Raw genomic sequence first — 17171 nt, 5'->3', positions numbered from 1 at the left:
CCTTCCGAGGTGGGTGAAATGAGGACCCAGATTGTTGGGGGCAAGAAGCTGACTCTGTAAAACCGCTTAGAGAGGGCTGTAAAAGCACTGTGAAGCGGTATACAAGCCTAAGTGCTATTGCTCTGATGAATTAACTCCAGTATGGACCAATGTAATGATGCTTGAAAACCTCGCGCCTTTTCTCAAACTGCCTTGTTTTCTCAAATTATTGTTGTTGTTTTTTCTCCCCCTGCCTCCCTCTTTGCAAGCAGCAACCGAGTAACCGGGATCTACGAGCTGAGCTTGTGCAAAATGGCTGACACCGGAAGCCCAGGTCAGAAGATGTCCCTTTTTTATGAATATGCCAAAAAGAAAAAAAAGAAAAGAAAAAATCCTCCATATTTTTTTTCCTAAACTGGGTTGATTTGTGAATTTATTATATTCCTGCCCCTTGTCTTTTTTTAAAAAAAGTTTTTTTATTTTTATTTCTCATACATACATTCACAAATATACAATCTCATAACTTATTATTATTAATGTTTATTAACTTTTAACACAACAATTTTTCTCCCCCTACAATTAACAATATAATCGAGATTGCTTTTCTACCATCCCATACACTCATCTTATTTTACAACCCTACTTTCTTCTTCCTTCTTTCCCTCCCTTCTTTTCTCCTCTCTCCTTTCTTCTTTCCTCCTCTCCTTTCCCTTCTCTATTTTCCCTTACTCTCCCCCACTCCTCCCCTCTTCTTCCCTTTCCTACCCTCTCTCCTACTTGCCAGGGTTCCAAAGAGCATCCAAAAGTAAATCAGAGTCCAAGGCAAAGTATTGCTCAAAATTCCAAATTTATTAAGAGAGCCATGTTGGCACATCTGGGAAAACCCGAATCTGAAAGCTTCCCGGTTTTCCCCACCCAGTTGAAAGTTCAACATCCTGCCCCCCCCCACACCCACAAGTCCATTACATAGTCCAATCTCCCACTGCCATGCTGGCAGATCCACCCATCCAGTTCTGTTCAGGTGCAGAGACAAAGGATGACCTTGGCTTTCTAGAAAGAATTTTGTTATGGCTACATTGCATCTAACTCCGTATAATCCCCCCTCAATTGAAATAGAAAATGCATAGTAGAATAATAGAAAGTGTGGCAGGCCAAAGATCCAAAAGAAAGATGGCTGCAGGCCTGACACTACTCCTACTCTATTCCCCTCTATTTCTTCCTCCCCTTTTCCCTTTCTTTTTCCCCTATCCTGCCCCTTGTCTATGGAGATTCTCCGTCATCCAGGTCACGGTTGTCTCAAAGGTGCTTTTTTTCAAAAGGCAACGGGACTTCCTTTGTTCAGTTATGGAGCAGAAGGTCGTGACCTTCCCTCCTGGTGCTTTGGAAACCGACTTGAACTGAATCTGGTTTTTATGTTTCAGGAATGCAGAGGAGGAGAAGGAAAGTCCTGGATACTTCTGTGGCCTACGTCCGAGGGGAAGAGAACCTGGCAGGCTGGAGACCCCGAGGAGACAGCCTGATCCTGGAGCACCAGTGGGAACTGGAGAAGCTGGAGCTGCTGCACGAGGTAGGGGCCCAAAGGAGTAGGAACCAGAAAGGGGGGGGGGGCATGGATTCCTTTGCTTTGTTTCTTCCTGTTGGTGAAATTTCTCCCTGAAGCTGCTGAAGTTCTTCATTGTTCCTGTCCCTCTTTGTCTGGGGAGATTCTCAGTCCTCCAGGTCCTGGTTGTCCCAAAGGTGTTTCAACTGGACTTTCTGGTGTTTCTTTGAAGATGTTTCGCTTCTCATCCAAGAAGCTTCTTCAGCTCTGACTGGATGGTGGGGAATGGAAGGATTTAAGTACAGAAATCCTATAAATCCATAATATAAATTTAAAAAAAGGGATTCAGAATAGAATAGACTAACAGAGTTGGAAGGGACCTTGGAGGTCTTCTAGTCCAACCCCCTGCTTAGGCAGGAAACCTTACATCACTTCAGACAAATGGTTATCCAATCTCTTCTTAAAGACTTCCAGTGTTGGAGCATTCACATCTTCTGGTGGCAAGTTGTTCCACTGGTTAATTGTTCTCACTGTCAGGAAATTTCTCCTTAGTTCTAGGTTGCTTCTCTCCTTGATTAGTTTCCACCCATTGCTTGCCCTGCCTTCAGGTACTTTGGAAATTAGCTTGACTCTTCCTTCTTTGTGGCAGCCCCTGAGATATCGGAAGACTGCTATCAAGTCCCCCCTAGTCCTTCTTTTCATTCAGCTAGAGAAAACCCAGTTCCTGCAACCGTTCTTCACACGTTTTAGCCTCCGGTCCCCTAATCCTCTTTGTTGCTCTTCTCTGCACTCTTTCTAGAGTCTCAGCATCTTTTTTACATCATGGAGACTAAAACTGGATGCCGTATTCCAAGTGTGGCCTTCCCAAGGCCTTATAAAGTGGCATCAACACTTCACGTGATCTTGATTCTATCCCTCTGTTGATGCAGCCTAGAACTGTGTTGGCTTTTTTGGCAGCTGCAGCACACGGCTGGCTCCTATTTAAATGGTTGTCCACTAGGACTCCATAAACCCTTCCATTCCCCACCACCCAGTCCGAGCTGAAGAAGCTTCTTGCATGAGAAGCAAAACATCTTCAAAGAAAAACCAGAAAATCCAGTTGCCTCTTGGGGAAAAAAAAAGCACCTTTGGGACCTGTCCTTCTTCCTGCACATGTCCTTTCTTGCCGGATCCATCCCAGTCTCCCCAACCCAAAGCTTTTCGTAGTTTGGAGGGGTGGGGTGGGGGCAGCAGGTGCACATCCCAGTTTAGAAGTCACAGGAGGAACCTCCTCTTCCTCCTCCTCCTCTTCCTCTTCTTTTTAAAAGGTTTTGTTTTTTTCCTTTCCATATACATTCACAAATATACATTCTTGTACACACTATTAACATTTATCTGTTGACTTCTAGCATTTATCACCATCCGCTTATGAATATAAAAAACACAATTGGGATCACTTTCTTGCCACCCCATATCTCCCATCTTATTTGGCAACAACCCTGCTCCTTCCTTCTTCCCAACCTCCCTTCTCTGCCTTCTTCTTTCCTCCTCTCCTTCCTCTTTCCTTCTTCCCCTCCCTCTCCCCCACTCCTCCTCTCTTCTTCTCCTTCTTGCCCTCTCTCCTACTCTTATTTCCCCTCCCTTGCTTCCTCTCCTTTACCCTTTCTCCTTTTCTCTCCTCTTCCTTCATCCTTTTGTTGTTGCCCTTGCTTGTTTTCTTTCTCTGATGTATTTTCGGGGTGGCATTCCAGCGGTCCCGGCTTCATATTTACATGAAAATGGTTTTCCTCTTCCACATTTTCTTTCCCTGTCATAAAGCCACTTGTATCATTTTTATATTTGTATCTTAGTACTTTTCTATCCCCCCCCCCTCTTAATTTAATAATGTGTCATCTGGATTGCTTATTCTATAATCTTCTCCCTGTCTTCTTCTCTTGCTGCCCAGGTGGAGAAGACGCGTCACTTCCTGCTGTTGCGTGAGAAGCTGGGGGATGGCCTCCCCAAGTCCCTGAGTGACTCACTCTCCCACAGCCTGAGTAGTAGCACCCTCAGCACCTCCACCAGCATCTCCTCGCAGATCTCCTCCACCACTTTTGAGAGCGCCATCACCCCCAGCGAGAGCAGCGGCTACGACTCGGCTGACATTGAGAGTCTCGTGGAGCGGGAGAAGGAGCTAGCTACCAAGGTACCGAGCCCGCCTGTCAGGGTTCCAAGTAATACACCCATAACAAACAGAACTCTGAGGCAGGCAGATTCCTCAAAGCACAGTTTTATTGGTTCTATCATATTGGCACAGGCTGGTGAAAACCGACTTAATGCTTCCCGCGGGTTTCACTTAATTAAAAGTAAAAGTTTTTTCCCTTTTCCCAAACAGTCACAGGATCCAATCAGGGTGCTATCCGGTTGCTTGGTAACATTACTGCTCCTCTCTTCAGCACCTTGTTGGAATGTCCTTCGTTCCCAGGGGAAATTATTTTGTTTTGGCTGCAAACCCCCAGCTATCTCTATTTTCCCCCTCCCTAACCCTCCTCTCCTGTTGTGGCAACACTGAAGCCTCAAAGATGGCCTTCGTCAGGCCAACTTCAGAGTTGACACCAGGTGGTATGTGACGGTTGTGGATGTGGTGTTTGAGAACCTGCCTCCTCTCCCCCCTTCCCCCCCCCCCAAATAGGGCCCCCCTCTCTATCTGTGTTTTCTCAGCCTTGGCAATTTTTAAGATGCCTGGACTTCAACCCCCAGAAACCCCCAGCCAACTTTCCTTTGGCCCAAGATTGGACCCACATGTTTCAATCTTCCTCTGCCACACTGGCATCTCCACCCATCTAGTTCCGGTCAGGTGCAGAGTTGCAGAAACAAAGAATGACCTTGGGCTTCTAGAAAGGAATGTTTTATTTTGACAACAACACATCCTACAATTCTACTCCTTACTATTCCCCCTCCCAATTACCCCACTAATAAAACAACATAGTAAAATAATAGAGAGTATGGCAGGCCAAAGATCCTAAAAGGAATATGACTGCAGGCCTGACAGGCGGCCTCTCCTCAGAAGAAAAACGTTTCCTGAAAAGAGAATAACATAAAAATTAACACAACAAAATTAACCACATCTTTCCCCTAGGGGCATCCTTTGGCTAATCGGGAAACTTCTCATGGAATTGTTTTACTAACTTATCTGCTTTTAGCTCCCAGCTTTTCACCCAAGTAGCTTCAGACAAAGGGTAACCCTTCCAATGCACTAAATACTGTAAGCCTGGAGTCTACGTTTTTTCCCCGTACTATTCCCCCTCCCAATTACCCCACTAATGAAACAGCATAGTAAAATAAGAGAGAGACTGTGGCAGGCCAAAGATCCTAAAAGGAATATGGCTGCAGGCCTGACAGGCGGCCTCTCCTCAGAAGAAAAACGTTTCCTGAAAAGAGAATAACATAAAAATTAACACAACAAAATTAACTACATCTTTCCCCTAGGGGCATCCTTTGGCTAATTGGGAAACTTCTCATGGAATTGTTTTACTAACTTATCCGCTTTTAGCTCCCAGCTTTTTACCCAAGTAGCTTCGGACAAAGGGTAACCCTTCCAATGCACTAAATACTATAAGCGACCACTATACAGCCTGGAGTCTACGATTTTTTTCTGTACTATTCCCCCTCCCAATTACCCCACTAATGGAACAGCAGAGTAAACTAATAGAGAGTGTGGCAGGCCAGAGATCCTAAAAGGAATATGACTGCAGGCCTGACACCACCTCCGTCCTAATCCACGCTTTCTTTGCAGTGCCTTCAGCTTCTTACTCATTCTTTCAACCGCGAACTTAACCAGGTCTACAACAGCATCAGTGATTGTAAGGTAAGCCAAGCGTTTAACCCGCAGGGCATAAGAAGCTTTTTTCCATGGAAAAGGGCTGAGCTGAGAGTCATTGCCTCCTTCTTCCAGCTCTCTGACATCTCTCCCATCGGGCGGGATTCTTCGGTCTCCAGCTTCAGCAGTTCCACCCTCACCCCGTCCACCACCTGCCCCTCGCTGTCGGATTCGAGGTACAACTCCGTGGATCAGAAGTGAGTGGAGCTGAGTTGATGCCCGTCCCTTGGCAGAGCCTCCTAAGCTCTCTCTCTCTCTGGCCTGGGAAGAAATTTGCTCTCCCCCTGCCCTCCCTCTCAGCCCTGTTCATCCTGATGGAGGCCTGCTTTAAAGGCAACCTCTGCTTTTTGGAGGGGGATGGAGGTGCCATAATTTAATCCAGGTTTCAATAAAGCAGAATATTTGTAGCTCAGGGTTGACATGAGGGGGTCCTTGCAGATGTTTCATGGCCCTAACTAGGTAACGTCATCAGTGCTAGGACCAAAGGAAGGAAGAGAGGAAGGAAGGAAAAGAGAGAGAGAGAAAGAGAAAGAAAAACAAGGGAAGGAAGGAAGAAAAAGAGAAAGAAAGAAAAGAAAGAAAAAGAGAAAGAAAAAGAAAGAAAGAAAGAAAGAAAGAAAGAAAGAAAGAAAGAAAGAAAGAAAGAAAGAAAGAAAGAAAGAAAAGAATATTTGTAGCTCAGAGTTGACATGAGGGGTCCTTGGTGCTCTCTGAGCTTGGTGATTTTCTTGCAGACGTTTCATCAGCACTGATGAAGTTACCTAGTTTGGTAATGAAACGTCTGCAAGAAAACCACCAAGCTCAGAGAGAACCAAGGACCCCTTAATCCAGGTTTATAAAGAGCCCAGATAAATAACCCCAAAGATCTCCTGAAATAACTTGGAGCCTTGATTGTTGTGAGTTTGTTTGACTCTGAACTGATCATGAAACTTTAATGAATCCAGTCAGTGTTTTTCTGCCTCTGCAGCACACCTAACTTTAAAACTAACCACATTGCTTCACTTTTTGAACTGTTTTCTTTCTTTTTTTTAAACCAAAGAACTCCTGAAGCAAATTCTCGGGCCTCTAGTCCTGGCCTGGAGGCAGAACCATTCCAGCTGACACCCCCTGCTGAAGTTTCTTATTTGGCCAGGGCCGGGAAAAACGAGTTTTTGAACCTTGTTCCGGATATTGAGGAAATCCGACCTGGGTAAGAATCCTTATTGCAAGGAAGGTGCCATTCAGAACAGGGTGAAAAGCCAACATCCCCTGTTTTGAAGATGGGTTGCTCCATCCCAGCCTCTTGTTGGGGTGGGGGGGCTCTGATTCATAGTGCTGTGGCCCGCCAGCGTCCAGTAGAGCTGGTAGCAGATTCAGACAGTGAAGAGGTTGGGGAGGAACATGGGCCAGTCCTGGAGTCTGGGGAAGGCTCTGATGAGGGCTCTGTCGGAGGCAGAAAGGGGGCCAGGGCCATATGCCAGTCATCAGCTGCCTTCAGAGTCAGACATCAGTGAGGCAGAAGAACAGCTGGAGCCTGTTCCCAGTGTGTGCATGCACAGAGTTGCCAGATGAAGGGAACAGCTAAAGAACAGGGGTCGACTTGGGAGTAAGGCCACAGGTGGACGGTGAATGGCCCCTCCCAGAGGAAATAAAAGAGGAGCGAAAGGGGAGTGGAGTTTGCAGGAGTTTGCTTAATTGGTTTGTGACTCTCTGAGGCTCCTTGCCAAGTTCTGCAGATATCGGCCTGGCAGCTCTCCAAGCCAGATAAGGTCTGTGACTGTAAATCCTCCCTCGAAAGACTTTGCTGGATGAGAATGAGCAGAATTCACAGTCAATTAATGAAAGGGGTTTTTGTCGGGACCAGGAGTTTGCTTCCTGCTCTTGGGACGCCTAAGTTAGAACACATAGCTTTTCCTCCAACTGGGAAGGGGAGGGTTTTCCTGGTGCTCTAACCAATCAGAGTCCCTGCCCTGATGGTCTGTTATGTGCTGGGCTCTGCTTCCAGGTCCGTGGTCTCCAAGAAAGGCTACCTTCACTTCAAGGAGCCACTCTCCCCTTCGTGGGCCAAACATTTTGTGGTGGTGCGCCGCCCATATGTCTTCATCTACAACAGCGACAAGGACCCAGTGGAGAGGGGCATCATCAACCTCTCCACGGCTCAGGTGGAGTACAGTGAGGATCAGCAAGCCATGGTGAAGGTCAGTGGCAGCTCCAGAAACTCGGAGCAGACTCCTAATCCTTGGGAAATTACAAAGAGTTCACCTTGTCCTGGGCGCAGAAAGTAGAAAGAGGAAGCTAAAACCAATCAGAATAGAGCTGGAAGCAACCTTGGAGGTCTTCTAGTCCAGCCCCCTGCTCAAGCAGGAGAGCCTATAGCATTTCAGACAAGTGGCTGTCTAGTTTCTTCTTAAAAACCTCCACAATGTCTGGAGGCAACTTCTGTTCCACTGGTTGATTGTCCTCACTGTCAGGAAGTTTCTCCCTAATTGCAGGTTGCTTCTCTCCGTGATTAGTTTCCACCCATTTTTCTTCTTGTTCTGCCTTTGGGTAGTTTGGAGAATGATTTGACCCCCTTCTTTCTGGCAGCCCCTGAGATATTGGAAGACTGCTATTATATCTCCCCTAGTCCTTTTTTTCTCTAGACTGGCCATATCCAATTCTTCCTGCAACCGTTCTTCCTAGGATTTAGTCTCCAAGCTCTTAATCGTCTGAGTTGCTTTTCTCTGTACTTTTTCCAAAGTCTCAACACTTTTTTTTGTAACGTGGTGACTAAAACTGGATGCAGTATTCCAGGGGTGGCCTTACTAAGGCTTTATAAAAACGGGTACTAATTTTCCACGTGATTTTGATTCTGTGCCTCTGTTTATGCAACCAAGGATTGTATTAGCTGTTCTGGCTGCTGCCGCACGGGGCTGGCTCATATTTAAGGGATCCCCTACTTGGTCCCAAATCCCACTATGGTTGTAAGATGTCCTTCGAACTCTGTTTAGATCAAGAAGGATTCCCCTTGGGGAGGAAGAGGCCACGAGTTATCTGAAAACCTGGCCAAGAATTTTCAAACTTTCATGATTCTGTAAAACCGAAATTGGCTAACCAACAATTGTGGAGGCTTGAAAATCATGGAAGGAAAAAGAAGAATGCTTAAAATGCCGGCGTGTTTAATTTTTTAGAGGAGGGAGGCGGGCCTGGTGTCGCGGCAGTACAACATGCGATCTTGAAGCTCCAAGATCGCCATCAATGTCTCTGCCGCTGGATGGTCCTTTTGAACCTAAACCATCCTGTAGAGACTGTGATAGAGAAGGGCACATCTTGTTGATCCCAGGGACACTGCAAAGTCCCTGGTGGATCCAGGAAAAGTCCTTTTTCCGGTGGCGGAGAGGCAGCCATTAAAGCTGCTGAAGTTGGGACAGCTCCGGAACGGAAGAAAAGCTGGAGAGAAAGTGTGTCGATTTGGTGAGATTAAAAGTAAAGTTAAAATTGAAGACAGAAGAGGTGAAGCGGTGAGATTAAGCCCGAGTCAATCTTAGTGTGTTATTTTTTTTAAAATTCTTTTATTGCTGGAACTTTTACAAATACTTTTTAATTTTTAAATAGGACTGGCTTTTTTTCTCTTTTACTTTTCTTCTAATATTTACAGAATATTTTTTTATGTTTAAGACTTTCTTTCCTTTTCTGTTTTTAACACCCTATTGTATCTTCTTTTTTCTTTTTCTTTTTTCTTTTTGCATTTTAGACACCAAACACCTTTGCCGTCTGCACCAGACACCGTGGTGTCCTCCTTCAAGCCCTCAACGACAAAGACATGAGCGACTGGCTGTACGCCTTCAACCCCCTTCTTGCCGGCACGATACGGTAAGAGGGACACACCGGGGCTGCTGGATCTTTTTTTGTTTTGTTTTTATTCATAAATATTTTTGAATACCGTGCATTGTCAGGGCACATCATTTAAAGAAACAACGGAGAGAAATATTAACACATATACTGGTAACAATACTAGCCATGTTATAGAGTAGTTTTAGCAAAATTTCTTTATATGGACTTATTTGTACTTTTGTTGATTATATTAGCATATTTATATTTATAAACTATCTTTATATTTAATTCATACATAGCAGTCATCTTTATTCCTCTAATTTCTACCTCTTGTCACCAACCACTCATAAAATCTATTCCATGACAAGTAATATTCTGTGTCGTCTTTATCTTTTTTTTTTTTAAGTCAGTCTGTCCATCTCGGCACAATCTAACATTTTTCCAAATTGCATCCTCATCTGATGAGGTGTTCTCGTTTTTCCAATATTTTGCAAATGCAATCCTTGCTGCTGTCAGTACATGCAAAACTAGATATGTAGTCCCTTGGTCACAACCCTCCTGGGGCCACTTGGCCTGCAGACGCTAGCAGAGAGAGAGCACCAATGGCGGTATTCAGAAGGTTCTGACCAGTTCTGGAGAACCGATAGCGGAAATTTTGAGTAGTTCTCAAAATTTTGAGTAGTAATATAAATCCAATAGACAAACAAACAAACAGTTCAGAGAACCGGTAAATACCAGCTTTGACTGACCCCGCCCCCATCTATTCTCTGCCTCCCGGGTCCCAGCTGATTGGGAGGAAATGGGGATTTTGCAATATCCTTCCCCTGGAGTGGGGAGGGAATGGGGATTTTGCAGCATCCTTCCCCTGGAATGGGGAGGGAATGGGGAGTTTGCAGCATCCTTCCCCTGGAGTGGGGAGGGAATGGGGAGTTTGCATTATCTTTCCCTGGAGTGGGGAGGGAATGGGGAGTTTGCAGTATCCTTCCTCTGCCACGCCCACCAAGCCACGCCCACAGAACCAGTAGTGAAAAATTTTGTATCCCACTACTGGAGCGCACAGACCATCCTCATAAACCTGGTTAAAACCCTGAAATGCGAATAGCATGCATCGACCGCCTCTTAAGGGAAAGAGGCTGTGGAGGCACAGAGAGGAACTGGTGGAAATTTCAGGTCTGCAAGGAAAATAGGTGGGCGTGTTTCCTTCCAGAGGAAGTGTTGCAAAACGGATGAGAAGCGAGGGAATCGGTTACACAGAAAAAAAGAGATGTTGATCACAAAGAGGAAGTTAAAAAGCCTTTCTCAGTGCTAACAGATGATGGGAGAACAGATGAGTCTGGGAGCCTCTTTTAAACAAGGAAGTCTTACTGAAAGGTAGAAGCCTAGAAGTCACCGGAGGGTTTAGAGCATTTCGGACTTCACCAGGCCTGTCAGTCCAGCCTCACACATTTAAAACAGTGCTGCTCACTGGCAATGTGGCAATGGGGAACCAAAAGATATCTCAATGTTGTGGCCTACCAGCGGCCAGCGTAGCTGTCAACAGATTCGGACAGTGAGGAGGTTGGGGAGGAGCATGGGCCAGTCCTGGAGTCTGGGGAAGGCTCTGATGAGGGCTCTTTGTCGGAGGCAGAGAAGGGGCCAGGGCCTTATGCCAGTTATCAGCTTCCTTCAGAGTCAGACATCAGTGGGGCAGAAGAACAGCTGAAGCCTGTTCCCAGTGAGTGCATGCGCAGAGTTGCCAGACAAAGGGAACAGCTAAAGAGCAGGGGTCAACTCGGGAGTACGGCCACAGGTGGAGGATGAATGGCGCCTCCCAAAGGAAATCAAAGAGGAGCGAAAAGGGAGTGGAGTTTGCAGGAGACCATTAGTTCGCTTCATTGTTTCCTGACTCTCCGAGGCTCCTTGCCAAGTTCCGCAGATATCGGCCTGGCAGCTCTCCAAGCCAGATAAGGTCTGTGACTGTAAATCCTCCCTCGAAAGACTTTGCTGGAGGTGAATGAACAGAATTCAGTCAATTAATCAAAGGGGTTTTTGTTGGGACAAGGAGTCCGCTTCATGCTCTTGGGAAGCCTCGGTCAGAACAGGTTTCCTGTTGTGCTGCAGGTTCTGCAAGGACCTCAGATCAACATATTTTCCCTATATTAGTGAGATCAGATAATTTCTACGTGAACCATCTCCTTCAGGATTCAAATCCAGCCCCCGCTTGTTTCAGTAGCAAAATGATTATAAGGAGAAAAAACCCTAAGGAACTAAAGATCCTTATTTATATTACTACTTTGCTTAGTTATTTTCCAATAACGTTTGGAGAATTCATCCACTTTTGCAGGATGTATTTTTCTCCCAGACTTAATTTTAGCAGGCAGAGTTGAAAAGCCTCAAACTTGAATCTGGGTCCTGCTGGTTAGGGGAGACACAGTCTGTGTGGTTGAGTTGTGTTCCTTTTGCAGGGTGCGGTTCCTTCAGCCGGGCAATTCTCACTCGTTTTCTGTCCTCTTTTCTCCACTGCAGGTCCAAACTTGCCCGAAGACTCTCCGGACAACTGAAGTACTGAAGTCCCACGGGAATCCTCGCGCAATTTTTATTTTCTCCCAAATCCATCTTTGGCTATAAGATAAAACCTCCCTTCTCATTTTCTCTGTGATATTTGAGTCGCTCCCTTCCCTTGTATTTAACCCCCCTCCCCCCATGGCTTAACTTGGCTCACTTCCAGCACTTTCCCCACATTCTCTCCTCTCTTTCTCTCCCCACTCCTTTCCTTCCCCTTTCCTTTTTTTTTTAAAAAAGAAATATACTTCTAATGATTTTTTTTTCCTTTTCAAGGGTTGAAAACAGTAGTAATCGCATGTGGCCAAACCGAAGACGAAATGATGGGAGGGGGAAAATGTGTGGGTGAGCAGGGAGGAAAATGGGGGGTGGAAGTGGGGATTCATATTTATATATGCACGACTTTTTTTGTTAAAATGAAAAAGAAAACTCCTCCTCCCCCTCTCTCTCCCACATGAGCCCTTGGTTCCTAATCCCAAGTGACGTCACCTGTCCTGCTCTCTATGGTGTGTTTGTCTTTGTCTGGATGTCAAGGATTTGATTTTTTTTTTTTCGTCCAACTTCGATGGCTTGGAAATAGCTAGGCTGTGTTTCACCAGGAAAGGCTCCTGCCCTTTAATTTGGGATGGGGGGGGCGTCCCCTTCCCAGCGCATGTTGCCTTTACTTTGGTTCTTGCATTTATTTATTTACTTTGGGATCTCATTATTTTGGATCTCTGCGTTAGGAATCGGTTATCACCAGGAGGGTGGACTTAACACAGTCTCGGCTGCCTGCAACTTTCTCTTTGGGGCAGATTCAGATGAGCAGGTTTCAGATCTTCAGGAAGGGGGGTGGAATCAAGGGCAGGCAGATCCCGCAGCCAGTCCCCCCCCCCCCCCCCTGTGTGGGAAGCCGGAATCTTGCCTCCGTCCCTGAAGGATTTGAACCGGTACAATGGGAAAGTAGGCAGAGGATTGGCTTAATGTAGCACCTTGTTTTTCCGCATTGGCAGAATCAACCAGAGGAAGGCGGAAATGGGGCTTGAAATTGGGTCCATCTGGTGAAAGGGGAGATGTAACCAGCATAGGGGCTGAGGGACAGCGCTGCCTTCCCCATTTTCGAAGGATAATTTTTTAGAAACATTCCTGCTTTAAAGCTCAGCTCCTTTCCCCCCCTCTCCTTCCCCTCCCTCTCTCATCTACCCTGTATCCTCTCTCTCCCTTCCCCCTCTCTCTGTCCCCTCTCTCTCTCTCCGCTCTCTCTCTTTCCCTCCCCTCCCTGTCTCCTTTCTCCTCTGTCTCCATCCCCATCTCTCCTCTCTCTCTCTCTCCCTCCCTCTTTCTCTCCCCCCATCTCTCTTCTTCTATCTCCTCTGTCTCTCTCCCTCTCCTTTCTCTCCTTCTCCCTCCCTTTCTCTCTGGCATTCCTGAGTCAGGAAGGAAGTTGAAAACAGGCTGGTAGAAAGGCAACACTCCAATCACTGATAGTCTCCTGCAGGAGGCATCTCTCTCCCTTTTAGGGGTTCTAGACATTCCCATCCCTCCTCTGCAGAATTCTACAAGAAATTCATATTCAGATGGCAGACTTCTTCTTGTGTGGCTAAATGCTCCCTTCCTATCAAGAAATCCAGCCAGCCTTCCCCTTTCTCGACTAGCTTATCAGGGCATTATTTCCATGGTGGAAGTGGGTGTGCTCCTCCCGGCTTTTGCCTGCAAGCCGGAGAAGGAAAAACTTGACCTCATGGGCTTTCCAAACAAGCTTTCTCCATCCTCCAATTGAAGATGTGTGTTTGTGTGTGGGTTTGTGTGTGTCTCTTTTCAGTTTTTAGCATCTCGGCTCAACCTGGGCAGAGAAGGGCCCAGAAGGGAGCCTTGGTAATCACTGGTCTGTCCAGAGAAAGGCTAAAATATAATTTCCCCTCACGTAAAAGAAAACATACTCACGGTTTAATTCTTTTCATTCATCCCATTGGGTTGGCCCAGGGTGTAACTTCCCCCCCCCCCCAAAAAAAACCCCACTTCAGATCAATGCCTTAGTGGGATCCCCTTGGCTAGAGCCTCCAGGGGTGGGGGCCCTTTTCATCTGGGGTAGGGAAACCCTCTTTTTAATTCTGCGGTGGTCGTCCACAGAGTTTGCCGTGACGTAGAGTCGGGGAGATTTTCTGAGCATTTTCTGTGCCAGAGCAGGGGGTGTCCAGTCTTGGCACTTTGGAGGACCTGGGCACTTCAACTCCCAGAATTCCCCGGCTGGGGAATTCTGGGAGTTGAAGTACACAGGTCTTCCAAATTGCTAAAGTTGGAACGCCCTTAGCGTAGAGCGAAGGGGAACCTGTAAAGGAACTTGGATCCTGAAATGGGACATAGTTACATATTTGATTTGATTGCTTTGGGTATATTGCACTAAAAATGAGTCTTTAACAGTGGGACTTTCAGCTCTGGGATGACACTATACAACATCCATACTACAAGGCTGCCCGTTGAAGAACCAGGTTTTTTTTGGGGGGGGGGGCATTTTGCAGTGACTTTAATAACTAGTTTTTTTGTTTTGGTGCACAATAAAAGACACTGTCACTCCAGCATTAAGCTATAAAAATGGTGGAGGGAATCTGCCTGAAGCTGGAAAAAGGAATTTTCTGGCAATAGTGTGTCTACAGTACTGTAATGTTTGTTTCTTGAGCTTGGAACAAAGCTGGTTGGAAAATTTGCTCTGGAAAAACCACACCATATGTAACAAGAGGAGAATTATATAAAGTGCTCTCTATAGGAGCATTAAGGGGTCAGAAGGGCTACGACGGAATTGACAGGTTTCACAAAGGGCACCTCCTCACCTTGGGCTAATCGTTCCGTGAGCAAGAGGTTCAGTGTAAATCTTAAGCTGCCTTCCGTTGCTTATTTTAGATGCTCCGGATTTGGTTGTGCAGCCGATGATTTAAAATGGATCTCGGGGAATTAAGATGATTCCCCCACCCCCTTCGGAAGTCCTTACACATCCTAAAAAAAACAAAAACCAGCCTTGCTTTCTTGCAAAGCAGAGAAAGAAACTCCGCCTCTGTGCTTCACTTTAAAAATAAATAATTTGAATTTCAGCAGAAGCTAGATGTAGAAAGCTTTAACCAGTCGACATGGCCTAGAGCCAGCCAGCTCTTAGGGCCGGTCTCCGGAGCTGCAGGCCACTGCCACGGGCCAGCCAACCCTCTGCGCAGGCCCTGCGGCTCCAAGCAAAGACCATGGACCGTTGACATCTTTGCAGAGTTCCCAGTTAAAGAAATGGTGGAAGCTGAACCCTGATTGTGATCTCAGAATCATCTACTCCTTTCGTTCAATCAGAGTCCGTTGATTCATCCTTTTATATCTATCTACCTTTGCAATATAGCGACATGGTAGCTCAATGGCAAAGACGCTGAGCTTGTCAATCAGAAAGTTCAGCAGTTCGAATCCCTAGTGCCACATAAGGGAGTGAGCTCCCGTGACTTGTCCCAGCTTCTGCCAACCTAGCAGTTTGAAAGCACGTTAAAAAAAAAATGCAAGTAGAAAAATAGGAACCACCTTTGGTGGGAAGGGAACAGCGTTCAGTGCGCCTTCAAAGTTGAGTCATGCCGGCCACATGACCATGGAGATGTCTTCAGACAGCACTGGCTCTTCTGCTTTGAAACGGAGATGAGCACCACCCCCTAGAGTCGGGAATGACTAGCATATATGTGCGAAGGGAACCTTTACTTTTTTCCCTTTGTAGACAGCATACTTCAGTTCTTCTGCTCAGTGCCCCTTTGGTTATTTAATTACATTAAATTAAATTACAAGGGCTGACAAAGAACCAAGCGAAGTCTTGATGGTGTTTTCCAAGCAAAGTTGTTTTCCTTCCTTCCGCTTTGTTAACCTGGTGCACTGTAGCAATTATTTAATTTGGGGGTTTTTTTGGTAAAGGGATGTGTATTTGTGCTGGCTTTTCTTGTACATAAAACCTCAACCTCCATTGTTTCTCCTCTCCGTCTTGTATGATCCGCCATGAATTAATCCTGTGTCTGCCCAGGCATTGCGGTACAAGATAATTTTTCCGTTCAGTTTTTTTATTTATTTCTAACGTGCTGCTTTAAATAACGGGGATATTTAAAAATAAAAAAACCCTAACTTTGCTGCTTGAAGGTTCCTTGAATGTATCTGAAACAGGACCTCAGTTTGTCCGGGGAAAACAGTCATCCACTACCGTTACTTCTGCCTCATTGGTGGCTAGCGCCTTACACTTTTTTTAAAAAAAGTGTCAGGAATGTATTACGTGCTGTGCTTCCTCACTAGCCCTGGGAAGAGGGAACAGGGAGAGGAATTTTACACTTGGCTCCAATGGCCACTTCGGTGCGGGGTTCAAATCCATCCAGCTGAAGAAGACTTGCTGAAGTGAAGGGCGGATTTTGAAGCTTTGCAGAATGATTTTTCTCTGCTTCCTGGCGCAGCAACCTGCTTGCAACACCCAGCCCAATTCCTTATTTATTGATTATTTAATCCGGGGAGTCCACCCTTGGCCATTTTAAGACCTGTGGACTTCAACTCCCAGAATCCCCCAGCCAGCCATGGCTGACTGGGGAATTCTGGGAGTTGAAGTCCACAGGTCTTGCATGTAGCCAGGATTGGACACTCCTGACCCAAATCCTTTGTGCTTTGCAGTTTTCCTCTTGTTAGGATCCACTCACTTTGTGCATTTGCAGATGTATTTTTGTTTTTTTAACAGGGACCTGCCACTCCACTCACATACCTCCCCCTCCCCTTTCTTTGCTACCCAACTGAAGTGGCCTTTTGGACCCAATTCTCAATATTTTTTTTCATTTGGAACCGATCTCATCACGGTTGGAAGGAATCCATTCAAAACACGTTTTGACATTACGGTTAATTTTTGACTCCTTTTGTCCCAAACCCCACTCTGTCCCCTCCCCCTCCCTGGCAAACCCATGTTTTATTTTGTAAATATAACTGATGTTTGGAGCTTGGGTATACAAACTGTAAATAGACTTCATGTATTTGTACTAATTTGGAACCATTTTGCTGTATAGCCTTTAGGTGTGCAATGCAGATACTCTTAATCTAACTCTGTGTATGGTAACTGCACCACTGAAATGTTAGTAAGCAAGGTGGACAACAATAAAGATACAACTAGCATATGAGCAAGATGTGTGCTTGTTTTGTCTTGTTTATTTACAAAGGCATGGGGCTTTTGGGGCTACCTTTTGAATGAGATCCTTGTAGGAGGCTTCTGTATTGGCTTCCAGCTGACAGTGGCTACGATGCTGAGCTTGCTGATCAGAAAGGTTTCGTGGTTCGAATCCCTAGCGCTGTGTAACAGAGTGAGCTCCCGTGATTTGTCCCAGCTTCTGCCAACCTAGCTGTACGAAGGCACGTAAAAATGCCAGTAGAAAACTAGGGTCCACCTTTGGTGGGAAGGGAACAGCATTCCAGATGCCTTTGATGGTTAGTCATGCCAGCCACATAACCACAGAGACGTCTTCGGACAGT

General features: G+C 45.9%; 1 protein-coding gene and 1 long non-coding RNA gene across 5 annotated transcripts in view; both read left to right on the top strand.

The window, feature by feature from the left end:
* The window catches only part of KIF1B (kinesin family member 1B), a 135050-nt gene extending 122271 nt beyond the window's left edge, over positions 1-12779 (top strand). For all 4 annotated transcript variants that reach the window (XM_087701979.1, XM_087701978.1, XM_087701977.1 and 1 more), the window contains 9 exons: positions 252-313; positions 1401-1546; positions 3444-3683; positions 5274-5345; positions 5433-5554; positions 6397-6546; positions 7342-7534; positions 9070-9188; positions 11655-12779. In XM_087701979.1, the coding sequence (XP_087558105.1) occupies positions 252-313; positions 1401-1546; positions 3444-3683; positions 5274-5345; positions 5433-5554; positions 6397-6546; positions 7342-7534; positions 9070-9188; positions 11655-11697 (1147 nt within the window). In that variant the 3' untranslated portion in view covers positions 11698-12779. The remainder of the gene's footprint in view (positions 1-251; positions 314-1400; positions 1547-3443; positions 3684-5273; positions 5346-5432; positions 5555-6396; positions 6547-7341; positions 7535-9069; positions 9189-11654) is intronic.
* On the top strand, positions 12780-16822 carry LOC148042572 (uncharacterized). Its single transcript, XR_015695119.1, has 2 exons — positions 12780-13866; positions 13947-16822. It is a non-coding gene; the product is annotated as an uncharacterized LOC148042572 (long non-coding RNA).
* The last annotated feature ends 349 nt before the right edge of the window (positions 16823-17171 follow it).

This window comes from Thamnophis sirtalis, unplaced genomic scaffold (genome assembly GCF_051295495.1).
Source record: "Thamnophis sirtalis isolate CommonGarterSnake01/CBP01778 unplaced genomic scaffold, rThaSir2_p1.2 scaffold_15, whole genome shotgun sequence".
NCBI classification, from domain to species: Eukaryota; Metazoa; Chordata; class Lepidosauria; order Squamata; family Natricidae; genus Thamnophis; species Thamnophis sirtalis.
Note: the sequence above shows the minus strand (reverse complement) of the source record. Positions and strands in the feature narration are given on the sequence as shown.